The sequence below is a fragment of the Capsicum annuum genome, chromosome 4, assembly GCF_002878395.1.
Source record: "Capsicum annuum cultivar UCD-10X-F1 chromosome 4, UCD10Xv1.1, whole genome shotgun sequence".
Taxonomy (NCBI): domain Eukaryota; kingdom Viridiplantae; phylum Streptophyta; class Magnoliopsida; order Solanales; family Solanaceae; genus Capsicum; species Capsicum annuum.
The window spans coordinates 226,930,637-226,957,430 of record NC_061114.1 but is presented as its reverse complement, the minus strand read 5'-3'; the positions used below and the strand labels follow the sequence as shown (position 1 = coordinate 226,957,430).

Sequence of the window (26,794 nt, the reverse complement as noted above, 5' to 3'; positions counted from 1 at the left end):
AGCATATTATAGAGAAGAAACATGAATGTGTATAAGATTTACAAGGTGTAATAGATATGCTATATTCTTGGAAAAAGTTACTTTTTCCAAATTCTGAAAATTAGCTTATATTATCGCTTAAAAACACTTTTTTTTCCTAATAGCTTGGCCAAGTAATCATAAAAGGGTAAATGGAGCAAGAATATTAGTAGTTAGTTTTTTTATTCAAAATATTCCTCTGTTAGATATTTGACTAAAATATATCTCTCTTCATATGATCGATCAGCATCCACGTGAAAAATCACTTTTTAAAATACATTAAAGATTTTAATTTTAGCCATCAAATTCACACTTCCTGCTCTTTAGAATAGTTGCACAGTTGACAAAAGGTTTCATAAAAGATATTCAACAAGAAATTGGAGTAAATAAGAAGTGAATAGAGAAGGCGGTAAATAAATTTTACTATATGTGGGAGAAGACGGTATTTAAAATTGTGATTTTTCACATCGGAGCTGGCGTGGACTAGCCATGTGGGCGTTGAGGGATATTTTTTGCTCTTTTCCACCAAGTAACTCTTTGACATTAAAATTTTATGGATTCTATACGAAGAATTTAATTTGTGTTAAAGTTCGGCTATTTTACCTTAAACCTATCTTGATGGCTACCCTATTCAAAACTCAAAATCTATCCAAAATCCTTTCTTTTTGATAATTTGACCACCAAATCAAATACTATTCCTTTCATAAGATCAAATTCAAATCTTCCAACTTTCCAGAAATACGTCACTAACGATCCTCGAATCACACAGAGAAAATTTATGTCAAATGTAAATCTTGCTAAAATGCGCTATTAACAATCCTTGAAATACGGTGAAAATCACGAGAAAAGAATCAAGCAAGAAACATATTTGTAGCCATATGATTTATCAATAAAAAATTCTTATTTATTTATATTTAATTTATAGTTGAAGTTTATTTTTTCATAAATTAAATAATGTTGATAACAACTCGAAAGTAAATATTCTTTTTAAAAAATATATATATATTTTTGGCTTCCTGGAAATTTGGCTCAATAGACTAAGTAGCCGTTTGGCCATGAAAACAAAAATTTTCCGGAGTTAGAATTGAAACTGGAGTTGAAGTTGTGTTTGGCCATGCCTTTTTGAATTCTTTTTTTTTTTTTTACTTTTGAAAAACTTTTTAAAATATGATTTTATGCCCTAACTTTTACAAACTATCAAAATCACCCAACTAAAATTTATTACTAACGGAAAAAGAACACAATTAGCCACTTTTATAAAAATAATTATATATACATGGTCATATTTAATGAATTTCAATTATGACATATATAATATTTACATTAATAGCGGTTTTCTCATATTTGAAAATTTTAAATATGGATGTTATATTAACAGATCATTGCTTCCTATTTTTTAGCTAACAGATATTATCTCTCAAATAAATTTATTTTCTTAGGAACTTATCTAATTTATTTATTTTATTTTTCGTTCCTAAAAAATAGAAAATGATGAGTTGGTATTAAATTTTAGGGTGCCGCTAATTTATTTCTTTAATTTTCTTATGCATGAAAGGTTTTGCTGTGTGTGGATAAATTATTTCTATGTAAAATATACTTTGCATATTTATGGTATATTATATCATGTACCATAAATATATAAATATGCTTAGTATATTTCTTTATACTTTGTATATTTATATATGTGTGTATACGGTATATACATGGTATAAACTTAATACATAATATACTTTGTATATTTATGTTATAAATATGTTTAGTATGTTTTTTAATAATTTGTATATTTATATATGTGTGTATATGATATATACATGGTATAAAGTTTATATATAGCATATTTTGTATATATCTGCTATAAATATAATACTTTATATATTTATGGATAAAAATATAATATTTTATGTATAAAAATGTCAAGTATTATGGTATATAAAGATAGCAGTTGCAGTTTAAGGATAAATTTGTTAAATTGGACATATTTTTTTTATGAAAAATATGTATCACTGATTTATATTTTTAGCATATGGTATAAACTATTTATATTTGAATAGTATAATAAAGATGTACACAATATAATATATATAATCAAACTAAAAATGAGAATAATTTGTGGCCGTGATAAACTAATCTGCGATAACTTTATTAATTCCATAAATATAGAAAATAATTATCTATTATTAATTAAACGACTATAATTCCTTAAACGTACGTATCAAAATAGAAAAATTATTATTATTATTATATTATAGTAATTAAGATCATTAGCAGTAAAATAATGTCTTAAATAAGAGATAAAATTAAATAAGGAAGAAAAATAATGACGAGAGAGAAAAAGAGATATATATTAGTTAGGATAGCATTAAGTTTGAAATTATAATTATCTTATTCTTTAAAACTGCTATATACGTAATATTGAAAAAGTAACGTTAGAAGGAGAGTTTTATGTAAAAATTTAAAAGGTTAGGGTTATATGTAATAATAATAAAAGTTGGAATTGGAGTTGAAAAAATGAAAAACAACAAAAACATGTTTTCCCTTTTCAAAAAAAAATTTCGGAATTATTTTTTGAATTTTCATGACCAAACACCATGATTTCCAACTCCGAAAAAAAATTCCGGAAGAAAAGAAAAAATTTTCATGGCCAAACGGGCCCTAAAAATCAGTAAAAAAGATGGCACCAAAAGCATTTCTGTTATGATCTCAATTCTCAAAAGCCAAAAAGGAGTAATCACAATATTTTTGGGACAATTTTCTAATATTATATTGACTGATATTGAAGACGATTACAACTAATGAAAACTAAAGGATAACGAAAAATATGAAAAACTATCTACTTGACTCCATAAACGAGCTTGTAACCTGTAGAATGAAAGACTCCATACCTGTAGAATGGAAGAGAAGAGAAGAGAAGAGAAGAGAATTAGGAGAGAGGATAGAAAGGGAGACGAGAGGATTCAGAAGAAGAGGGAATTTGGATTGTACCAGTTATGCAACAATCCTCTACCCAACGAGTTTGTTAGGCTTTATAAGAGAACTCGTCCAGCTGGCTGCATCTGAGCCCTCGAAGCTCATTAACTGAATTCTAATCGCTGCCGTTGATTTTAGTGTTAGTTATTTCCCTCGTTGTTTTTCTAATTTCAAACTTGAGTGGCTGCATTCATTTTATTGCCATTTCTCAGGTCATTACATACCCTTCCTCTTCAAATAATCCTTGACCTCAAGGATGAGCTAAAAGAATCTAAAATTTAAAACACCCCACTTGTTGAAGAACACCAAGACCTCAAGGGTGTTAGCTTGACGACGAAACAACCAGATTCGAATGGTAATTGATGTGCAGGACCACCAAATGGAACACTAATGCCTCTTGGATCAAATAGAAACTTGTAGTCCTCAAGAATATACATGGAAGTCGCATAGATATGACATAAAAAGGCTATAATTCTAACATCTATGACTGCTATTTGAGAACTATAAGTAGCTTTCCTCATGCGTATCACCTTCTCTTTAGGGACCAAAGAGCCAGTAACATGTAACCTAGGAGCCTACTTTTGCAGATGACTATCCTCTGAAGTAAGCGGGTCAAGCACTTTATAAAAGACCAATGAAGATGCAATAATTTTTGGAGGATCAAAATTGTTGCCAGAGAAGAAATCAGAGTCTCTCCAAGGCAAGCTACCCCCATGGTTATATGGGAACTTTAAGGACCCATTGTTACTCACATATCGAACATGACCTCCTTCCACATAAAGAATAATGAATTTTTTGTCCAATGTAGTAAGGAAATCCCTTGTCCAAACATTACTAACTGCTGGTTCATTCACAACCCAGTATCAAGCGCTAAGAAGCTTGTTTGCACTGTGTTCTCCCATCCATCTTGATTAGAAGATAAATCCAAGTCGTAACTCAAATGATGTAACCTTATAGCTCCATGAGTATCCGATGCAGTCACAGAAAGGTTCGAGATGCATCTACTTCCGTAACCAATAAAACCAAAACCAAAACATTTTGCAACAGAGAAACATATTGTAACATCCAAACCTACAAACAAATTGTTGAACACAATATGTGGAGGATCCTTTAATTTCTGTCGGAATACCAAGTCAGTCGAGAGACACATCTTTCTCGAAGGACTTCCATTGTATTCCATTTTGTGTAAGCCACCTGTAACATCCCACATAGAATGATAATTGCAAGGAGAAGACAAGTTGGAAGCTTCTGAAAACACTAATAAACTGAAACGGAGAAAGAGCTCTCTCCACCCTGCCACCTCTGGTTCCCCTATTGTGAATAGTAGTGTCTGGGCGGCATGTTCAAAACATGAACTCAGATGTAGTAACCCCACAAATATAACAATGAACACAATCACTTTACGAGGCATCTCGGTTATCATTGTATCTTGAAGAATGGAAAAACAAACACGACTAACCAATGCATCCCGAGAACTTGGATGAAGAAGTTCAAAGTCATTATCCAAAGGAAAAAATGTTTTAAGACAAGAAGGTAACAAGTATTCCAATTGTAGAAGGTTAAGATTCCTTTCACATTGTCTTGAGCCCTTAGTTCCCTGCCCAGTGTCGAATGTCCCTAACTTAACTTCAGTTTTGGTTGACCAATTCACTAGTAATTCTCTTCGAGTAATCTGTAACCATGTAGCTTTGCCATCTTGAAGTCTACTCCAGAAGTTATGAGCACATGAGTACATTGAAACAAGAAAGATAAAATCGAATAACTAAGGATGACATAGTCTACAAATATGTGGTTTTTCGAAGGAACACTTTGCTCTAGAAGTAGACAAACTTCTATCCATGACTGAATCCTTTCTTTGAGAAGCTTTCCAGATTGTACACCCATCAACTAACCAATTGTGTTCAAACAAATCAATTGTGGTTACCTTTTTAGAGTCATGAAGCAAGGTTAATTGCAAAATTGAGCCCCAAAGTAACATAATCTTCTTCCTAGATCATGTTGTTACATGTAAGGAGAGGCATCCTATACCACTATAATCATGTTTATATATTGAAATGGCAGAAACTGAACAAATGGAACTAATATGCATAACAGGGAAATGCATAAACAACTGCCATCCAGTATCCCACACTAGATTGATGTTATCAGAAGATTTATGCAAACAAAACATGTTAGTAACATCCCTCTCCAATTTTATATCGAATAACTCGTCACCAAGATCCATGTCAAGCTTATGTCCCATGCATTTAAATAGAAAACTCAATACCTCAATTGAAATTGACCAAGGTGCACATGCAAGGTGGGTCGTGAAATTATAAGCACCGAAAAGATCGTTGAGACCCAGCAATTTTGGTATTGTATCCTCAACAGCAAGGACATAAAGTTGTGAATCCAAATATGAGTTCACGATATCAATCTCCGTGGTGTTTGAATTTTGGATGGAGTGAAGTTCAAGTAGAACTTCAGATTCGACCCTCTGAGGACATTCGTCGAACACCTGTCCTTCATTGTATTCTGGATTAATCTTACTGCTATTTTCAACCTTCAGCAGGTCAACCATAGCGTGGTCATCTAAATCCACTTCATCCTGGTTGTCCCCTTTACTCATTTCCCTTGAACAATTATCAAGACAAAAACAGCACTGGCAGTCAATGCTCCTTACACATCTATAGACGCAAGAGTTGCATTGGCAGTCAACACTATATACGCAATCCTCACACCACTTCTGCAATTGTGTAACATTCACAACTATTCCTGGCATTCCATCCATAAGGACCCTTCTATTTGCATTATTTCGTTCAACCAATTCATCCATAGTAGATTCCGCAAACATCTTCTTCGAGTTATTACCCACAGTCGAGACAGGTTCATTGCTCTGATACCAATTGTTATGATTTCCATTCTCAAAAGCCAAAAAGGCGTAATCACAATATTTTTGGGACAATTTTCTGATATTATATTGAATGATATTGAATGACGATTACAATTAATGAAAACTAAAGGATAACGAAAAATATGAAAAACTATCTACTTGACTCCATAAACGAGCTTGTAACCTGTAGAATGAAAGAGTCCGTACCTGTAGAATGGAAGAGAAGAGAAGAGAAGAGAAGAGAATTAAGAGACAGGATAGAAAGAGAGACGAGAGGATTCAGAAGAAGAGGGAATTTGGATTGTACCAGTTATGCAACAATCCTCTACCCAACGAGTTTGTTAGGCTTTATAACAGAACTCGTCCAGCTGGTTGCATCTGAGCCCTCGAAGCTCATTAACTAAATTCTAATCGCAGCCGTTGATTTTAGTGTTAGTTATTTCCCTCGCTCTTTTTCTAATTTCAAACTTGAGTGGCTGCATTCATTTTATTGTCATTTCTCAGGTCATTACAATTTCATCAACTATGGCTATTATTTCGAATAAAATTCACGAATAACTAATTTTTTGTTCATTTAATTGAAAAATAATGAATGCCCTGGAGATTCGAAATTTATAACGTAAACTTGAGAATAATATCTTGGAGTTTCAGTCATCAAATTTTAAACTTAACAATATTAGCAACGTTTGTAGGAATTTTCCTTTCTCCAATATTAGCTCTCATTCTTTCCCAAGATCCAAGACCTTTACTGTACATATAAAATCAAAATTACTTTTTAGTTAGTTATACATATTGGCCGTTGAATTTCTTTTAACTTTTTCATGTGGTTGATTCTTTAAATTTTGAATTCCGTAAAAATATTGACTTTGCCACGGGGTCAAATATTTCTCTTTACTTGCATTTGTCATAGTAATGTTTGTGACTTTGTTAACAATGCATGCAAAAAGCTTTAACTTCTAACGTGTGATAAAGCTAATCCATAAAGGCTACATGCTAAACATAAAAATTTCAGACAAGTTGGTAAAAGCATAACAATTTTCAGACACTATTACTATATTATTTCTTAACAACAAGTACTAAAAGTACGAGAATGCCTCCCATTTTAGGCGACATTTTGTTTTTCTAACATATTTCCTCCAACTGCCATCTTGTACTTGTTCAACGTTTCTCCCACAGTCCAATTCTTCAGTGAACTCCAACTGTAAAAGCATAGTATTATTACTACATAAAATAATATATTCCTCATCTTCGCACTTCATCCACTAAAATCACAAGAAAAAAAAAATCCAATCAGTTAAAAGGAACAACGTTGTTGATTATGAAAATAGTCGCGAGTATTAACAGACTAAGATCACAGGAGAAAAAATATCTAATCAGCTAAAGGAACAACGTTGTTGATTATGGCAATAGTCGCGACCATTAACAGACGAAGATCACAAGAGAAAAAAAAAAGTCCAATCAGTTAAAGGAATAACGTTGTTGATTATGACAATAGTCGTGACTATTAACTGACTAAGATCACAAGAGAAAAAATATTCAATCAGTTAAAGGAATAACGTTGTTGATTATGACAATAGTCGTGACTATAGACAGACTCGTAAATAAAGGCTAAAGTTCAATCAAAAGACTAAAGGCTGCTATGATTGAGAGTTTCGCCTTTTGAGCGCGCCAATTGCATTAACAATAGTTCTAGCAGAGTAAGCTTGAAGATGACTAATTTCGAGCCATTAGATAACTGATGACACTGAAGTTTAACTTTAAAATAGGCATAACACATAGACAAACACTTTAACATGGCCTCCACGGGCAACTGTGGACACCCCTACTTTCATTACGACCATCTAGACACTTCAATTTGACACACATATGCCTCCCGATTACCTTAACTAGATACCTTTTAGGGTGTGCATTCTAGTGATGCATTCTTGAAGTTGGGGTGCTTAGTTGTCAGTTGACGTCAAGTTAAGGTGTATCTATCTATCATGCCTTAAAAAAATATAAATTTATCTTTTGAGTTTGAGTTTGCTTTGCTTACTTCATTCTTCTGCAGAATCTGTAACACCTTCTCTGTTCAACAAATGATCTGATTCAACTGAAGACTCCGCAAATTCTTCCTTATACATTTCTTCAATCATGGGCTTCCACAGCCTAACTCGCGCGTTAATAAACCAGTTGGACACCTTAAAACAAGATCATCACAAAACCAAGTTACATTATGAATATTTGACTGTTCAAAATGTTAAGCTAAATTATATGTTCATAAAGTTGTAAAGAGAAAGATTACTTGATTTTTCGATAAGCCTGTTTGAGATGATAACATAAGCTTTTCAGAGTCATTTGGATATCTGCTTAAGAAAAGACAAGTTACAAATATCTCAATCATAGAGATTAAGTTTTTAGATGAGATAGTCACAGTACATACGGGTGGAGGAAGTGTTCGAATAGCCATGAACGAAGAATTGCCACCGATGTCTCTGGCAATCCTCTAATTGGTCGCCAAGCTCGATTACTTTGGATGATTCCAAGTTGTTGAAGTGACATTCTGTTCTGCAGAGTCTCTTTCTCGAAAAGACTCAAGTGTGATAGGCCACTGCTAATTTTCGGCACGTCTCGTGGCATTTTTAGTCTAATGACATTGATTTGAGATATGATGGCATCTCTTAAGCTGCAAAAATGTCTAGACATGGCTTGAAGTGCAAGTGCTGTGTAAGGCTTCCCTGATCCAAATCCTGCTATCACTTCAAATGTTGAAGTAACTTCTTCCATATGTTGATAATATTGCTCATATCTCCTTTCCACCTGAAAAATTAAAAAAAAAACGCGTATTTAACAACTTAAGCTTTTAGACAAGATGGAATAGTCAAGAACCGGAGGTTATTGGTGCATACCTCTTCCAACAAGGCCATGAGCTTCATGATTTTTACATAAAGTTCATGTCTTTCATTGAACAGTTCATTGCTTGGTGGGATCTCTCCTTTCAACATAACGCGAAGGCTTAAAGATCCTTTCTTACTATTACGCGATAATCGCCTGATAAACTTCTCATTACTCAAATCAATAGACTTTCCACCAATACAAACCAATTCCTCCAAGAGAGACTGAGTTGGTTTCAAGTATTTTGAGGTACCAATAGCAGAAACAAAAGATTCAGTACCACATACAGTGGGAAATGATTGGTTCATTGCAGCTGCAGAGAAAGAAAACTCATTGTTCCTTTGATCAATTTCTTGGTTCATATAACTAGGATTAGCAAAACTTGAACTTAATGAAGAAACAAGTGAATGAGAACCTAAAGAAAGTGAGAGTCTTTGTGCTTGTTGGTTAGCATCATGTGAAGCTCCAAGAAGATCCATCAAATGTCTACTGTTGCTAACATCAGAATCAGTTGTAAAATGAGGTGGGTTAACAAACTCAATGGATCTAGACAGCACACCATGATGAGGCTGATAGGCAGTATTTGTACTACTAGTAGTATTACCACTTAGATCAGATTGATAAATGTCAAAATGTTGGCTTCCAATTTGACTAGTGATGGAGTCTGAGTTAATAAACTGGTGTAAAATACTTGAGTGTGAAGGTGGGGGTGAATCTTTTGAAACCATTTTTGCTATAGACTTAACTATCAAGAAATGTTGTGTACACTAGGTACCTATGCATTGCAACTCAAAGATTCAAGAAAATGTAATCACTAATACATATGAGAAAGTCCTTTTTAAGTACTTACATATATATATAAATAACTTGTATACTTTAGATAACCCCTGATAGTAATAAGCGTATGAATAATACAAGAAAACATGACATGCTTAGGATTTAGTATACTTTGAATGAATGAAGAAAGCAAAGATTCCCCTGCATGCACTCTTTTTTTGCTGTTTCTGAAGTTTAGCATACCCTATACACTAGCAGCTGAAAGCTATAGAACCTAAAGTACTATAGACCTTCTTTCAACCTAATAAAAAAACAAGCAAAAGTGAATAACTATCCAAGCAGAAAATGCTGAAAATGACATGAAATTTATGGTCCCCTACACACTTTATCTTTTTTCCCTTTCCCTTGGCTAGTAAAATAAAACTATTGTTACATCTCTTTGGGATACTCAAAAAGAAAATATGGATGATACTTAGCAGTTTTGTGCTGAATAGATTAAAAAAAGAGAAGGAAAAAGTAAACTGTCTTTTGAACACTCCCAGTCTTAAGATTGTCTGCTTGTGAATCTGTGAAAATATATATTGGAATATCTAACCTATTTTTCCTGTTTTCCTGTTGCACATCTTACATAGAGATGTTGAAAGGACAATGTTTACAGAATCCTTCCAATGGAAAGTGTGTCTACCAAACCAATGCCTCTTGTACTCAACTTTCTCTTCACTTTTTTCTTTTGTGTTGCTTTCGTTTTTCTTCAAAGATTTGGTTCAGATTGTATACATTATGTTGGTCGGATTTTTCAAAAATGTCATCGAGTGTGTGTTGGATCCTTTCAAATATAGTGCATTTTTTGAGAATCCGACACGGCGCGGCATCATTTTTGAAGAGTCCGAGCAACTTTAAGTATAGACAAGTGAGTTAACTAGGGTAAAATTTATTCTCTCATTTATATATTTGAAGATTTCACTTCTCAATGTTAACTCAATTTTCATAAGTACATTATTTTTCTTTGTCCCATTTGATTGATCTATATATTAGAAAATCTATCCTTTGTCTCAATAATTAATGTACAAATCTTATACTCCCTCCGTTTCAAAAAGAATGATTTAATTTGACTTGACACGATGTTTAAGAAAATAAAGAAGACTTTTGAATCTTGTGGTCTTAAATTAAATATATGTCAAATGTACCATAATGTCCTCAATCTTGGGGTCTTAAACATGTCACGTGAAAAGTTAAAATTTAAAAGTTGCTAAAAAAGGAAAGAGTCTTTCTTTTTTAAACGGATTAAAAAAGAAAGAATTCACGGACTAAAAAGAAAAAAGTAGGTTATTCTTTTTGAAACGGGGGGAGTAGTAAAATATAGTTTTAAGAGTTCCTAATAGTTTTTTGAAGATTTGGTTGAGATTTTTGTGTGTTGATATGGTGTGCATCAATGAAGGGGTTCAGTTGAGTTTCTTTTGTTGAAAAACACATAGCACAATAAGGTAAAAAATACATAGCTTTCGAATCTCCTTTCAGTGGCGAAGGTAATTGAAAAGTGACTTTTAAGTCATATGATCACGTTAAAAATTCTGGCTCGGCCATTGATTTTGCCTGAGCGAAGAGTTTGGTTAGTTGTGAATTTGAGATGGTGATATAATGATTACTATCTTTGTTCTATTGGCCTTTCCAGTTGTCACTCTCTCATTCCTTAATTGGATTGGTTGCTAAGAAAACCTACTAAAGGCCCACTCACTGATTAAAGTGCCTGACACAAATCTGATACAGCTGAATAAATTTTATCAGCAGAAAGTTCTGCTTTCCTTGTATCTTCTTTGGTGAATATTAACATCATCAAAAAGATTTCACTTTTTACCCTTTGAATCGTAATGGCAAGTTATACAATAAATATATGAGTGTGACAAAAATTAACACCACCAAAATATTAGTGATAGAGAGTAGTAGTGTACAGGTACAAATCTAATGTTACAGGAAGCTGTGCATTAAAGATTTGTCAATCTTAAATATTCAGAGGTCAGGAAACTTGGACAAATACTCTCTCCGTTTCAATTTGTTTGTCTGATTTTGACTTGACACGAAGTTTAAAAAAGTAAAAGAATACTTCTGTCTTAAACATGTTACGTGAAAAGTTGAAACTAAAGAGTTGCCAAAAAAGGAAAGAGACGTTCTTTTGAAACAAACTAAAAAAGAAAGTAAGACAAACAAACTGACATATTTCTTGAATGAAGGATGATGTTGACCTTCTTGTAATATATTTGATCTCCGAGAAATCGGGCAACACTTCAGATTGATCACGAGGAAGAACGCCTCACGATCCCTTAATATTCGAGATTCCATACACCAGCTGGTGGAACAGAAACTTAGAATTTCAAATTCTCTGCAAGCTTTATTCTCATATTTAAACACAAAATTACAATATATGTGTATATCAATGGAACATTCTATCTCTAGACTAACATACACAATCTCCTCACTATTATACAGATGGATTATCCAGTAGTATATATACATATTTGGTAATCCACTTCTCGTCGATACAATAAGTGGAAAAAAGGTCTTATAACCAATTATGTGCAAGATATGATTTTTTTACACTACAAAATCTGATAGCAGATGAGGGCCCGAAAACCTTTCTTGCTGATTTACTGGGTCGATATAGTAATACTCGCCTTTGCCAATGTCCACAGTAGAATCCGTCTTCTCATCCTCTCTTAACTGTGGCTGCTGGTCCATTTGACTGTTTTGCAGACGTAGGGCAAGTGATACTTGATTGCCCATTATATCACCTAACATGGATGGATGGTATGTATTGAGAGCACCAATGATATTTCCATCACTAGACGGTTTAAGACCAAACCCGTGAGTAATAGGAATTTGTTCGCTCTGCAACTTACTTGATCCACAATCAATCCTCTCATGTTCAAAAGCACCGTCTTGAAAGCTAAATTTGGTTGCAAATGGATTATTTTGTACGTTAGTGACAACATTACTTGATTCGTCAGATGGGTCGAGATGACTGCAATTAGCAGCTGGAGTAGTAAAGCTTTCCGGAATCTCTTCTCCTGTGTTTTCAGCTATAGACTTTTCTTTGGAGTCTACCAGTAGTCGTCGTTCTGGTGAAGCTCCGGACCCTGCTTCTGCCACACCAAACTCCTCCTTGTACATATCTTCAATCATAGGCTTCCAAAGGCGCACCCGAGCATTTATGAACCAGTTTGCCACCTGACTCAAGCACAAGTTATATTTGTTAGATAGCTGACTATCACTTGAGCATTAAGACGTCTGCTTAAATTCAATATTGAACCAACAAATAAGAGATGCAGCTAGAATGTTATATGAAAATACACAGAGATAGGTTGTCCGAGAATTTTTACACAATGTAATTCGAACAGTTCTTTGTTCCAAAATCAATAATAGATTTGACAGTTCTATACAAAAGAAGAGCGTTAAGTTTCTTTTATGCTTCAAAGTGGAATAGCCATGGATGTATACCTGACTTCTCGTTAGACCTGTCTGCCTCGCCAGCATGATTTTCTCAGAATCTTTTGGGTATCTGAAGAAACACCAAGACTAAAATGAATCAGAATGCATGTTAACAGATGAAAAGTCAGTCGGAAGTAAAGAGAGAGAGACATACGGATGGAGGAAATGTTCAAAAAGCCAAGCACGAAGGACTGAAACAGCAGTCTCTGGCAAGCCCCTCTGTGGCCTCCAAGGCTGAGGCATCATGCCAAATTGCTGAAGGGACCTTTGCTGCCTCAACTGCTGGTCAACATATCGGAGACGATATAACCTTTCCCCTTGACTATCACCCTGCTCCCCTAAGCTTCGACGAGTAATTTGAATCTGCTTCTTGATTGCGTCCCTCAAGCAGCGGAACTGGCGGGATATGGTCTTAAGGGCAAGTGATGTGTACGGTTTAGCTGCACCAAGCCCCGCAACCATCTCAAATGAAGATACCACTACTTGCATCTGCTGGTAATACTCTTTGTATCTCCTATCCACCTACAACAAAGATACAATCACAATTGACAAGGTAGCTTTCAGACAACTTTTCTGCATCAATATAAGAAATAGAGGTCAGGTGGAAACTGAATTGTCCAAGAATATGCTAAGAATTCATATAACACACAGTTAAATGTTTTATGAATATTAAGGAGCGGCGGAAGATTAGAGAACATCCTAATTGTGCGATTCAAACAGATATAAAAGTTTATAGGTGAGGAATACAAAGGAAAAAGGGAATATCGAACCTCAGTGGTCACATAGACAGAATTCATGTCTAGGCAAGAGTGCAACCAAATTCCTAGTTCATTCCCCTAGGCAGTTAGTTTTGCCTTTAACACATATCATTTGTCGAAACCAAAATACAAATGGAGCTATTAATTACTCTACAAAAGAGTTTCAGCCTAGTCTGAGTTGCATGTTGGAAAATAATGCTCAAAACAATCGATCTTAGTAATAGCATTAAAGTGTCGACACAAGACAAACCGCGCTAAGACATCAGTGCGACTGCGACAACATGTATCTAAAAACAGCACAAGCAAGAAATTTGGCCTGACTTAGCAAAAAATATCCTTAAGCTAAATAAGGAGAAATCCAGCTTTAATTTACCTCATCTAACATCGAAAAGAGCTTTGTCATCTTGCTCTCAAGATCATGTCGCTCTGAAGGAGAAATTTCAGCTTTAGTTGAATTATTATGATCACCAGATATACCAGTAGCTGAACTACTAGATTTAAGATCAGCTTCTTCTGAGCGATCTTGGCCGAGCAAATTGAAGTTACGTAGTTTATCTGATTCTTTTAGAGCTTCTTGAACATTAACTACTTCATCAAGCAAATCTTGAGCAGCCTTGAGATATTTGGAATTGTAAATGGCTGCTGCAGCTCCTGATACTACATGCGGACGAACACCAGAATTCAATTCTCTAAGGCTCATGGAACTTTGGGGATTATTTGCAGCTCTAGTTCCTCCAGCTAGATCAAATGACAAGTACTCAGCAACTTTAGATTCCTTGTTTTCTGATCCCTGCTCCGAGTGCAAAACATGGGTACCCACCAGAGAAGATAGACCAGAATTCGTATAGTCATCTTGATATGAATACACATGAAGCGAAAGAGGAACTTGCGTACCCAAACTAAGAGATAATCCTTGATTTTGAAGGCTTTGTTCGCTGTTGGGCACAAGAAGCTGTTTTATTGGAAAAGAATGGGGATCCATCATAACCGAATTCTCCAAAAAGTTGGGTACAGCATTCACCGCCCTACCAATTGGTTGCATACCTCCCGATTCACTGGTTGGCGGTATGAATAACATCTCATCTTTGCCTCTCATTGTTTGAACTTCACCATAGTTCTGAGTAGGCAACTCCGAGTATGAGACTGAAGCGGAATGCTGGTTTAGATGAACCGGACTGTCAGAATGATCAGTTGACTGATAAGAAACAAATTTCTCATCCGGCAAAAAAGACATTGGCAAGACCTCTCTTTGATTGGACAAATTTGAATAGTAAGCAGACATTATATCTATCCCCTACTATTATGTCTCAAGAATCACAGGTTCCTGCTCGAATGACTCGCTTGAACTACAAGTCATTAGCCCCTTGCTGGAATAAATTCTTTTATGAGCTGTCAATGAAGAAGAAAACAGGATTCAGCCAACATATTCCCCACAGGAAAGAGCAGTGGCAGAGCCAAGATTTTCACCAAAGGTTTCAAACGGAGATTAAACATCTACGATATATACATAAAATAATTGTAACCATGTATAAACAATGTAATTTTTCGTGGAAGGGTGTTCTGATGAACCCCTTGACCCTACCTAGCTCCGCCCTTGGAAAAGAAAGCCAATATTCAAAGAGACACAGTATCATCAAATGACCATATTGAACTACTACTTAACATCAGAAACAACATCACAAGAAAGTTTGTTCCTTTTCCATCAGATTCTCATAAAGAAGAAGAAAATGAAATGATCAAACCCCACTACAGCAACAGTAGCTATAGGAATTCCACCATCATCATCAGGGATTTGATGCAATAAAATTGAAGCCAACATAATCAAGAAAAGAACTTTATGGAATAAAAACATTACTTAACTACACAAGTAGTAATAAAATATAGAGATGAAAAGGATAGAATTTACCTGGAAAGAAAAAAAAGAACAAATCTTTGTGCTTTCAAGTGAGGGAGCACAAAGAGAGTGATTGAAAACAGAAACCCCAATTGGCTCAAAACCAAAGCTTTCCAATATGGAGACAAAAACTGATCCTAAAGATCCTAAGCACAACAACCCCTCCTTATCATTGAACAATGACACCAACCAAAAAAAATATTAATAAACAAAACAACAATCATGAAAAACAAACAACAAAAAGCAAAGAATAATCAGTAATCAACTCCAACCTTCCATTCTTGATATTACATCAAAACCAAAAAAGAACAACAACAATAATAATAATATATTCCTTTTCAATAATACCAAACTTTTATCTAGTGGGGTCTCAAAGCACCACCTCAAAATTCAAAAAACACCCGTAGAAACTTCTTTATTGTTTTTTTTTTTCTCATAAATTTTGTTAAGGGTTATTCCTAAGAACAAAAAACTGATATTGTGAGGGTAGTTGTTTTTATCTTGGTAAGGAGAATATTGGATTTTATTTTTTTTTGATGGTTAAGGGTCTGAATCAGTAACCACCAGTTGGTAGACCTAAACCAAGAAAATAAAAATTTAATCTTTAGACATTAAGGGGTTCCTTAAAACTAAACTATAAACAAAGTTTGTTGTTCTTTGTTCCTAGTAGTTACCAAAGTGTTGTTAAACAGTTTGATGATACAGCTTGCTTTGGTTAGGTAGTTGGTTTTTTTTTTTTTTTTTGTACATACATGTATACTATTATGTATGGGTGTGATACACACCATACACACTGTTTTTTTTTATATATCACAAAATTCTCTTCTGTGGGGCCCCCTTGACCCAACTGTTGTTCAGTGTTTGGAGGAGAAAGGTCTTGCAGAGGAATATAAAAATAATAGTAATTGGTAGTATTATTTATTTTATGTTTGATTGTATTTTTATTTTTTTTTGTTTCTCCATAACTAGGGTCGAACCCTCGAACTCTAATTAAGGGTAAAGCAGCCTCATCCACTGCATCACGACTCATGGTGGTGATTCTATTTTTATTTGGGATATAAATAGGAGGGTATAGTTTGATATTGGATTCTTGCTCATTAAATGTGAGGACATTCATCGGAGATTGTGATGAAGTGATAAATATACTTTCATTCTTAATTAGAGATTTTAAATTTGAGTCTCGAATTTTAATCTAAATATAATATTGTTTGGAAAACCAAGAAAAAAGGTGACAAGAAAATATTTTTTAATATTATATATGTAAAAATTAAGATCTTTTATAAAAAGTTATAATTTAAAAAAACTCTCAATAACCTATAAAACCAATTCTTTCGAATTAACATACCAAGATAGAAAAGTAAAATAATACTCCTTTGTCTCAAATTATGTGATGATTTTTCTTTTAGTCTGTCTAAAAAAGAAAATACATATTTTGGTTAAGTTACCGGTTTAAGAAAATGAAATACATACTTCGGTTAAATTTAAAAATTATTTGACTAAATTTATATTAAATTGTACACCACATTTTCATTTTTAATACTCTAGAATGAACTAAGAAAATTGTTATTACCAACTGATCCATTGACTATTAATTCCTTTATTGCAGTCTTTGCATTTTAAGTATTATTACTTATTAGTATTTTATTTGAGACACTTTTTCAATCTATATAACATTAGTTGTCAGGGCGGATTCAGAATTTTCAGTGAGGGGTTCAATAGTATATATACGGACTAGTCAAAGTGGGTTCAACCTCTATTATTTATACATAAAAAAATTTATTACCATGTAAAAATAGTATAATTTTCCGAAAAAAGGGGTTCGGATGAAACCTCTGAACCCTATGCAGATCTACCATTGTTAGTTATACATTCGTTTGTGTGTTATGCTATTCATAATTAACACATGAAAAACTAAAGTGTTAGTAATGCAAGAGAGTTTAATGCATGTATTAGTATATGTAAAAATATAATAGCTCCTCAAAACCTTTTCCACTTTATTTATATTATATTTATCGAGGATTTTTTGTAAATAATTTTTTTAGAAACATGCAATGTAAGCTTACTCTAACTCGCCAAATCAAACACTTATAAGAAAAAATCTGAATATAAATAATACAAGTATAACTAAATATTAACATTACTAATACAATTATTATAAATATATTATATTTTGTATTATTCTAGTAGATCCTACCAAACGATATAATCTTTAATTTAAAAAAAAATAAAATCATACCTATGTTTATTTCTATAACACAAAATTCATTAAAGTGGGACCCTCATTATCCACCTGTTGTTGTTCAGTGTGTGGAAATTAGATGTCTGAAAAAAGTGGAAAGGAAGAAAACAATAACATAAGTCACTGAACCACTAGAGCTGACATGGTGGTTCATCGTCACGTCTTTTAAGTAAGAAGTTGGAGGTTCGATTTCTGTTTCTGGCAAATGGAGCAAACGCTGTGGTTAGTTTCCTACCGCTTAGTGTGCTGACAGAGGAACGGAGAATTAGTCTCACAACTGCCGACTGTGGGATACGTTGGGGAAAAAAAAAAGAAAAAACATAAGTCACTGGTTTATAAAGACGTGTATACAAATGTATGACTATTACAACAGGATTTGAGTTTGGCTTCATATCAAATATCTTTATTACAAAATAATTTATATTTATTTTTCCAATTTCGTGAAAGGAAGAACTCACTTTTGAGATAAAATATTTCTAACACAAATTCAAATGAAATAATATATTTATATATTATTTAATTTGACTTCAACGCTATTTATGTTCTCCAATTTTAAATATGAACAAATAGAAATTTAAATTTGTATAATATTAAATAGACAGGTGTGTTCTATGCGAAAACTTGCGTGAGATGTACTCGAGCTTATTTGTATTATCCACGCAGTACATGTGTCTCTAATTGTTTAATTTTATACAAATTTAAGTATTCATTTGTGCACACTTAAAATGAAAGACATAATTATTAATTGAAGTCAAGTTAAATAACATATTTATGTATTCGATGAATTCAAATTAAATCAAAATTTTATACAGATATCAAACATCGAGCGAAATAAAAGAAAATATGGAGTGGTATGTTTAATGAAACATGTCGAAATCTTGTAAATTTGGCGGCTATCAAACAAACGAGGTCTTATGAGTATATTTCGGAAAATACAAAGTGGGTTACGTGTTCTTTCCAAATTTTCTATTTTTTTCTTTTTTCTTTTGGTATAACAAATTTTCTATTTAATAGTAGTAATTTGAATTTAAATGGTAGAAACTAGAAAAATATATTATTCAAACGTTACATTGTTTAATTAGGTATATTTAAACATCAGTTTAGTGCAATTGCACGCAACTACTTTTTTATATTTTAAGAATTTTTTATATTATGGAAGCATGTAGACAGGAATTATTTGAAATTTCTAATGAAAATGAAAAAAAAAAAAAACATTTGAAGTTGAATTGAAAAACGTGAGACCGGAGAGTGGTCTTCGAACGTTGAAATGGAGGGTTCAAACTATATTAGTACTGGCGAAAATTATTCCTTCACCTTAGTAAATATGAAGTTATCTTTAGTCGTAAATAATTTACATTTTGGGTTCAGAGTGATCAAGCTGTAGAGTAAGTACATGAAAAATAAAAAAGAACACAAACTCTGAGAAATGAAATTTATACTTTCTAAGCAAAAGTGAATATTATAAAGGGTACAATAATAGCTCAACTTTTAAAAATATTTGCCTAAAGAAAGCGTATACAAAGTTTTCAATAGTCAGCTTTTACATTCTTTTTGTAAAAGAGAGGATTCTAATTTTTTATTTTTAAATAATTTAATTTTCTTAAATAAAGAATTTTGGTGCTAAGAGGAAATGTTTGACTTTTGGAATAAACAAGCTCCTAATATTTTATTTTTTTTCTAAGAGAAATATTAAAATTATGGTGTAGAATTGATTTAGCAAATGATCACTTGGAAGATTTTAAAATGGTTTTTGTTACTTGCATAAAGTCTTAACACCTAAAGTGAAAATTTAAATACAAGGCAGGTTGGTATAATGAAAACTTGTAAATTTTGCTCTGTGATTTTTATCTACTAGTATTTTTTTCTTTTGTGTTTGGTTAAATATATATATTAAGTTAGGTAACTTCTTCTAGTAAAACATGAAGACAACTTTTGAGTATTAAAAACATTTCACACTACACATATTTGTATGTGAATACAAACACAAGTTGCTCATCCATTGAGTTAAAACTGATGCAACATATCCAGTATGATCTCTCAAATGTTGTCTGGGAAACCGTGTGAGGTGAAAAGGTTGTTTCCGGTAAACCCCTGACTCGAGGAATAATAACGACAACATACCCAGTGTAATCCCACAAGCATGGTGTGGGAAGGGTAGATTGTATACCCGGCTGTTTTCAATAGATCCTGGCTCAAGGAAAAATGATTTGAAACTGATTGTTCACTAATAACCAAAAATGGCACCTGACAAAGACAACATAAAACTACTCGGATGCATCAAATGAGCGCGATTTTATACAAAACTAATCGAAAAATGTTGACAGATACAAGTACAACAGAGTAACAATAAAAAGAAAAAGCTAATCAGATGTGATATACTCCTATGTGACTCAGACTATTAGACTGTTTAACAAACAATTGCTTGTTACTATAGGAACATGTTGCTTGCTCTCTTACCAAATTTCATGTCATTTTCCTATAACCAAAGTTTTTACCTCCATGGTATCGACATTACGGTATATAATAACCTCTCTCCCCAACAAGAATTCAGTCAAACACATACTTAACAGTCATGGATAGTGTGCTGCACTCCATTTGCCTTAACTTGCACTCTGATATCATACGGACGTGGAAGATAGCAGAAAACTCCTCTCCTAATCAAAGCAGTTGGAGAAAATATCAAACTGGTTAACATCAAAGCAACCATAAACATAAGCTGTTACTTAAATTACAATGAAAGCAATGGAGTAATCTTTCAGTTTTCTTAAATTTGGGAGGATGGTGGGGTAGTGGTTGGAAGAGAGAGGGTAACAGACAGAGATAGACACTAACCGGATAGAGTTAGTCATCTTCTGATTCTACTTGTCCTCCGAATTTCCTTAATGCAAGAGAATATATTGCTTTTCGTTTCATCAGCTTTCCACTTGCTACCAACTTGACGGCCTGTGAACAAAGGATATCTTATAGGTAGTGAAGATCAAGATTCAAAAATCATACAAAGACATGCTGCAGTGTAAATAGCACCTAACCACAACTTGTATCTCAATGCACCGTTACAGAATGTTATTAGGTAAACTCAGCCATGTCCATCAATTTGTTGCTAAATATTGTAAGTTCCGGTATCATTGTCAAGTACATATTCATATAATTCTAGACTAGTTACATCCACTTTAAGAATATATAACATTCATGCAAGGTAATGCACGACTGAGCAGCAGAACCGTAAATCATCAGTAACATAAGAGACTAGAGAGTAATTAGGTTGGTTAACATGAAAGCAAAATGTTACAAGTATACGGAGAAGTATGACATTGAAATTCGCAACAAATTTGCCACATATAAACAGCATAATAATTTACATATATTTCTTTTTGAGAACAGTAACTGTCGTCATCATTTACATATTTAGTTTGAAAGGTGTTTTGATTTAATCAAGTAAACCGTGAAAATGAGTAAAAGATAGGGTTACAACAAATTGATGTGACACAGCTTCCGAATTTTAAGCAAGTGAAATTTCAGACATGGTTCTTTCATGGAATTAACCATCAAATTTCGATGGTAAAATGTAACTAAAGCGAACACCAAAAGGTTGGGATGGTAGGTGGAGAGTTACGTATTAAACAAGACCATAGGTTACTGAAATTTCGGTTAGTATAAGAAAATAGAAAAAAGGCAAAGTAGAAACAAAAGTCGTGCTTAGAAAACAAAAAATAAGTATCAATATTAGGTGAACCACGAGAATTTTAGTAACATCTCCAGAAAAAGTTATTCATATAGTAGAAGGATCTTTTCAGTAATATCGAACGTGCCTCCACGATAGATTTGAACTCAATACGAGATCATACTTCATAGGGTCAAAAAAAATCATGCTTATACAACACAAAGAAAGTCTATGAATATAGCTAAGCCATAGAGAATTCCATTAACATCTTCGGAAAAGATATTTTATGCAGAAAAGATCTTCTTCAGTAATATCCAACGTTCCTACTCAATGGATTTTAACTCATTACACCTAATACAAAGTAATGAGTAGTCCTCATGTGTGGGTTTTCTGTTCTCAGATGTATTACACAATATTGAGACCTCGATGTATTATATCCTTCACAACCTAGAAGAAGAGAGCCAGCAAAAAAGAAAAAATCCCAAACCCTTACCAAAAATCAAATTGACCAAATAAATTTAAGATAGTTGATCAAGATAAAATGTTTATTAACTCCTTAAGTCTCTATTAATAACTTCTGAGGGATTTTCAAGATAAATGTGGTAACTATTAATCTTTATTAAACTATGTAAACCCATCAGAAAAAATTCGATTTCTCTACAGAGTAAAAGGGCAGCCCGGTGCACTAAAGCTACCGCTATGCGCGGTGTCCGGGGAAGGGCCCCACCACAAGGGTGTATCGTACGCAGCCTTACCTTGCATTTCTGCTAGAGGCTGTTTCTTTATTTAGGGAAAAGTTACTACCATTGAAAGAGAATGTCCCTCCGAAATCAGCTCCCTCAACTCGTTCTCCAGCTGGGACTCTGATGGGCTCTCTTCTGTACTGATTGATTTGCCTTCAATCAAGAAAGTAATTTCACCCTTCGGTTGGTGTGCCAAGAATGCCTGTTTTGCTTCGTTGATGGTGCCATGCCAGAACTAATCAATTTAGTTAATAATACTAAAGTTAAGACACCATGAACAATATGGAAGTTGCAGTGAAACATCGTGAACTACTAATTGCATGACTAACGAAGCTCACAAAAGCCTTTTCCAATCAATAATAAATGATATGGAAAAAAATCAAAGTACGCCTTTTGAACTTACAAAACATACGAATCATAATGGATCACCATAGTAACTAAGGTATAGAAAAAGGCACTCGGAAGAACTAAAATAAATGAATAAAGAAGTTATTGAATCAAGAAGCTTCATTTTTAAGGTGGATTTATTTTATTCATTTGCTGGGAAGGGTAGTGGTGACTGGTGAACATGCACAATTTGAGCGATGGTGTTAGCAAACAATGTACACTTACGAAAGCATCAGAGGTTAAATGACACTACCCTTCTTAGAAAAGGCAAATTAAGAAGGAATTCCTCAATGTTAGTAAACACAACACTGGTTTCTTCCCTTTTTGTCCTTTTGCAATGAGTCTCTACTTGTCAATTGAACAGCTCAAAAAGATTTTTAAATATCACTAACAAGGTTGCAGTATTACTTGCGGAGATGCTTCACTAATCTAAACATCAGAGCATTACTTCAGTAGGAAGATGTGTGTACTCGATCCACGAAGTCTCAAATACATACTATAGTTCTGATGGAATGACTGAGAGACTGGTCAGTGAGATGATCGACTTTATATGTCTATGATGAATTTGTTTCTTTCTTGAGGAGAGCCGGGCACCCCATTCTGTATCTTCCGAATTCCATTTACAGCGTAGGAGCTAATTTTTTAATAATTCAAATCAATCTTATTAACTAGACAAGTCAGTGCTGATATACAACAAGAGAGTGCACCAAAAAAGCGAACGCTTAACCTACATATGAACTATTTTAGAGTGCTGAAACATACAATACACAGAAAGAAAAAAAACAATCCGGTCTTCTTCCAGAAGAAACAAAAAATAATGCCTACCCCTCTTCAAAATATCCGTGATCTCCCTTATTCCTCTTCCAGTTTTAGATAGTTACTTATGCACTAGCTTCTAAATATAACAAACATGATCATGAAATAATGAAAACTACCAGGGAATAGTAAGCTTAAAACATAAACACTTACCTCCTCATGAACTTTGGTCATCTCCCGAGCCATGACACACTGCCTACATTGAAGCATAAAATCTAAAATAGTAACATGTAAAAGTAACTCAACTGTAAAAGTGGAAGTACGAATTCTTTTTCCCTATTTGTCTTTTTATATATTTGTGAGATGAGAGAAAAGGGGAGCAGGGTAGTGGCATGGAGGGTGGGGGAATATTTACACCCTCTCCATCCATGCTGAGGTCCCTCCTCCAACTTAAGGAAGCAAGTTTTACTAGAGTAAATTTCTGAAATTTAGCAAAGAGGAACGAAACAATTGCAACCACTGATTTCCGTGCAGCTACCCAGGGTATGATGAGGACATTAAAGAGTAAGTGTCAGTTCTTATTTGAAACAAGGGGTGTCGGGGGAATTCTTGAATTTGTGCAAATCGTAATTGAGTATGAAACAATGAACGGTAGATATTTACCTAGTCTTGCCAAATATAGCAGCAGCCTCTTCAAGAAATTGACAAAGCTTGTGAGGTGGAATGAAGAAGATTTGTGTTGCTGATTCATTTGCTGAAAGTATCAGCCTCTCTCTCCTCGAAGAACTATGTTTTGGAAGAAAACCAACTGCATAATGAGATAACATGTGAATCGGTTTTACCAGTATTTCACTTAATATTCTTGAAATTTAGTAACTAAAAAACACAGTGTATCAGAGTATTACCAAATGTGAACTCATTCGTAGGTAAGCCAGAGGCCGAAAGAGCAGTTACCACAGCAGAAGGCCCAGGGATGGGAACAACAGGTATATTTTTATCCGCGCACAGCTTAGCCTACATTTTAAAAAATATTTCAGATGCATATTTTTCAATAGACAAGATGTGGGACAGGAAGCCTGAGAACCTAATTACTGCTCTTTCCGCAAATATATAGAGAATGTTCACGTCACACTCTTCAATACGGTATCACGTATGTTACCTTGGTTCCTATGGTACACAAACAGCTAATATAATTCTCCTAGGAAAGAGCATATATTAATGGATATTGAACACAATTGGAAGAATGAATCGAATAACCCACAAGATAACTAACAAGGATATGCTTGCTCACCAGTTCCATTCCAGGATCACTGATGCCTGGTGTGCCAGCATCACTGATCAGGGCGACAATTTCACCATCTTGTAGTTTCCTCAGCACCACTTGTGCTCTTTGTGACTCGTTAAACTTGTGATAACTAAGCTGAAACCTAAAGCTTATTGTTACACACAAACAAGCACTCTAAGAAAAGCACCAAGCATAACCCAAAAGTGACTTACAAGAGGAGTTTTAATGTTGTAATAGTGAAGTAACTTTCCAGAATGCCTTGTATCTTCCGAAAGAATCACATCTGCCGATTTCAAGACCCGCAAAGCCCTGAAAGCATCGACAAATTCACTGAAAGGCAGAGAATACAGAAGAAAGAAACCATGTTGACGTTCAGCATTCAAGATTAGAGCTTCAAAAACACCAACAATTAATCCATTCCTATGCACAGGAAAAATACATGTAATGCACGCAAACTTATTCCGAGTGCATTTCAAATTGTTCGACTATAATATCCATTATACTTTTATCTAATACATATAGAGAACCTCTAAAGTTAGAGAACTCGTATTAGAATGAAACTAGGTCCAAATGAACATGCAGAACCTGAGGATTCAGTCATATAGCGGACCTTCGACTAGCTCAGGATTGAGATGCAATAGTAGTTGATGTATAACATCGATGAAATTTTGCAGGTATAATGCTATTCTTTCGCATTGAAATATTAGGTTTGAACTTAGTGTGTGAGTGTGTCTGCGCGTGTTTATTCAACTATAATGTATAGTTCAAGCCAAAGGGGCAGGGTGAGGCTGCACTAGATGCTGCCATTCTCCGTTTGCCCATTTAAATACAATGTTTCTTTGATTATTACTTAATATCGTTAAATCCATCTTCAGGTAACGGCGAAAAGCCCCATTTTGTGTAACAGCCGATTTGATGTGATTGTGTGTTATCTCATTTTTTTTGCTCATTTTATCTTTAACCTCGTACCCTACTATTCTTGTAAGTTTATCCTTCAAATTATTAACGCGTTCCATATGTAGCGATGCAAAATGATACAATCTATTCAAACATTAACAAGAACAACAACATACCCAGTGAAAACCCATAAGTACGGTCTGGGGAGGTTGAGGTTAGATTATAAGCGGAGCTTACCCCTACCTCATGGAAGTGGAGAGGCTGTTTATCCAAACGTAATACTTATTAAAACAATACAGTACAACACAATACGATACATTATTAAACAATATCTAAAAACCATCCATCCAAGTGAATGTACCTGAGAGTTATATCTTCAAGATTGCCAATTGGTGTTCCCACAAGATACAAACCTGGTTTCAAAGGAGACTAAAAACAAAGGGGAAAAAGGTAATAATTAGTTCACACTTAACACCAAGCTCAGAAATTTGTTTTAAAACATTAAGAAAAAGGCAGAGCCGGTGCATTAAAGCTCAGCTATGCAGAGAGTTCGGAAAAGGACCAACCACACCAACAGAGGCTGTTTCCACAGCTTCAAAGTTTCAACAACAACAACAACATACCAGTGTATTATCACAAAGTGGGGCCTGACTGGGGAGGGTAAAATGTACGCAGTTCATACCACTACCTCTAATGAAGTAGAGAGACTGTTTCCGATAGACTCTCCTCAGTACAGAAAACATAAAAGCACACAACAACAAAGAGATCAAGAAAGACAAAGTTAGCAACTTTACTTGTTTAGAATTAGATAGGTGAAGCTGCAGGTCATCAGGGGCCTCAGTATTGGAGGTATGAGCATTGTTAGAATAGAATGAAAGGGTGAAGTGTCTAGGGAAAGTGGAGATGTGGGGTTGCACAGAATGAGTGAATAATGGAAGTGGGCATTTGTAAAACTGCCTGGGAATTTGGGTGAACATGGAGGATGATAAAATGGACATGGGATTATAGAGGCGTAGAAGCATTCTTGATTCAACTGATTCTTCTCTTCAACAAAATGAAAAAGTGTCCTTTTTGCAGCTGCTTTTAATACTGTTTTGATAGTTTTGTTGAAATTTTGGGGTTTCTGCTAATTAGAAATTTGTTAGTATCTGATCTCTAATTCGACTAAAAGTACTCACTCCGA

At 34.1% G+C, this 26,794-nt stretch overlaps 4 protein-coding genes across 14 annotated transcripts; all 4 read right to left on the bottom strand.

Annotated features, from left to right (window-relative positions):
• Positions 1 to 2,695: 2,695 nt before the first annotated feature.
• LOC107866957 lies at positions 2,696 to 6,170 on the bottom strand. 2 transcript variants are annotated; one of them, XM_016713022.2, is made up of 2 exons: positions 3,001 to 6,170; positions 2,696 to 2,900 (listed from the first exon to the last, which is right to left on the bottom strand). In XM_016713022.2, the coding sequence occupies exon 1, from the start codon at positions 4,718 to 4,720 to the stop codon at positions 3,836 to 3,838; it is 885 nt and encodes a 294-aa protein (XP_016568508.2). In that variant the 5' UTR covers positions 4,721 to 6,170; the 3' UTR covers positions 2,696 to 2,900; positions 3,001 to 3,835. Both variants share the same exon structure in this region, with proteins under 2 accessions (XP_016568508.2, XP_016568509.1).
• A 625-nt stretch (positions 6,171 to 6,795) lies between these two features.
• Positions 6,796 to 10,556, bottom strand: LOC107869407 (BEL1-like homeodomain protein 11). 3 transcript variants are annotated; one of them, XM_047411266.1, is made up of 6 exons: positions 9,147 to 10,556; positions 8,746 to 9,044; positions 8,280 to 8,656; positions 8,142 to 8,202; positions 7,893 to 8,037; positions 6,796 to 7,056 (listed from the first exon to the last, which is right to left on the bottom strand). In XM_047411266.1, the coding sequence occupies exons 1-5, from the start codon at positions 9,457 to 9,459 to the stop codon at positions 7,894 to 7,896; spliced, it is 1,194 nt and encodes a 397-aa protein (XP_047267222.1). In that variant the 5' UTR covers positions 9,460 to 10,556; the 3' UTR covers positions 6,796 to 7,056; position 7,893. The 3 variants fall into 3 exon arrangements, with proteins under 3 accessions (XP_047267222.1, XP_016571427.1, XP_016571428.1); XM_016715941.2 differs by having other exon boundaries at positions 6,796 to 7,119; positions 8,746 to 10,556; XM_016715942.2 differs by having other exon boundaries at positions 8,746 to 10,556.
• Positions 10,557 to 11,856: 1,300 nt separating this feature from the next.
• LOC107866956 (BEL1-like homeodomain protein 3) lies at positions 11,857 to 16,425 on the bottom strand. Of its 3 annotated transcripts, none has more exons than XM_016713021.2 (5): positions 15,656 to 16,425; positions 14,123 to 15,138; positions 13,146 to 13,513; positions 13,001 to 13,061; positions 11,857 to 12,730 (listed from the first exon to the last, which is right to left on the bottom strand). In XM_016713021.2, the coding sequence occupies exons 2-5, from the start codon at positions 15,029 to 15,031 to the stop codon at positions 12,098 to 12,100; spliced, it is 1,971 nt and encodes a 656-aa protein (XP_016568507.2). In that variant the 5' UTR covers positions 15,032 to 15,138; positions 15,656 to 16,425; the 3' UTR covers positions 11,857 to 12,097. The 3 variants fall into 3 exon arrangements, with proteins under 3 accessions (XP_016568507.2, XP_047267220.1, XP_047267221.1); XM_047411264.1 differs by having other exon boundaries at positions 16,026 to 16,425; XM_047411265.1 differs by having other exon boundaries at positions 16,318 to 16,417.
• Positions 16,426 to 20,155: 3,730 nt separating this feature from the next.
• Positions 20,156 to 26,768, bottom strand: LOC107866955 (ribosomal RNA small subunit methyltransferase I). Of its 6 annotated transcripts, none has more exons than XM_047411260.1 (10): positions 26,406 to 26,768; positions 25,973 to 26,040; positions 24,927 to 25,023; positions 24,721 to 24,849; positions 24,335 to 24,443; positions 24,093 to 24,237; positions 23,643 to 23,685; positions 22,348 to 22,521; positions 20,715 to 20,825; positions 20,156 to 20,536 (listed from the first exon to the last, which is right to left on the bottom strand). In XM_047411260.1, the coding sequence occupies exons 1-9, from the start codon at positions 26,631 to 26,633 to the stop codon at positions 20,724 to 20,726; spliced, it is 1,095 nt and encodes a 364-aa protein (XP_047267216.1). In that variant the 5' UTR covers positions 26,634 to 26,768; the 3' UTR covers positions 20,156 to 20,536; positions 20,715 to 20,723. The 6 variants fall into 6 exon arrangements, with proteins under 6 accessions (XP_047267216.1, XP_047267217.1, XP_047267215.1 ...); XM_047411261.1 differs by having other exon boundaries at positions 22,348 to 22,488; positions 24,927 to 25,044; positions 26,406 to 26,752; XM_047411259.1 differs by having other exon boundaries at positions 24,927 to 25,044; positions 26,406 to 26,750.
• Between the last annotated feature and the right edge of the window lie 26 nt (positions 26,769 to 26,794).

Coding starts and splice junctions, on each gene's coding strand:
- LOC107869407 (XM_016715941.2), bottom strand. CDS start 9,459: ATGGTTTCAAAAGATTCACCCCCACCTTCACACTCAAGTATTTTACAC. Junction 8,657..8,745: donor TCATGGCCTTGTTGGAAGAG/GTATGCACCAAT, acceptor TTAATTTTTCAG/GTGGAAAGGAGATATGAGCA. Junction 8,038..8,141: donor CAGGCTTATCGAAAAATCAA/GTAATCTTTCTC, acceptor TCTTGTTTTAAG/GTGTCCAACTGGTTTATTAA.
- LOC107866957 (XM_016713022.2), bottom strand. CDS start 4,720: ATGTACTCATGTGCTCATAACTTCTGGAGTAGACTTCAAGATGGCAAA.
- LOC107866956 (XM_016713021.2), bottom strand. CDS start 15,031: ATGTCTGCTTACTATTCAAATTTGTCCAATCAAAGAGAGGTCTTGCCA. Junction 13,062..13,145: donor TTTGAACATTTCCTCCATCC/GTATGTCTCTCT, acceptor GTGTTTCTTCAG/ATACCCAAAAGATTCTGAGA. Junction 12,731..13,000: donor CAGGTCTAACGAGAAGTCAG/GTATACATCCAT, acceptor TGCTTGAGTCAG/GTGGCAAACTGGTTCATAAA.
- LOC107866955 (XM_047411259.1), bottom strand. CDS start 26,633: ATGCTTCTACGCCTCTATAATCCCATGTCCATTTTATCATCCTCCATG. Junction 22,522..23,642: donor TGACCAAAGTTCATGAGGAG/GTAAGTGTTTAT, acceptor TAAATTGATTAG/TTCTGGCATGGCACCATCAA. Junction 20,826..22,347: donor AGGGACATTCTCTTTCAATG/GTAGTAACTTTT, acceptor CTTTGTTCACAG/GCCGTCAAGTTGGTAGCAAG.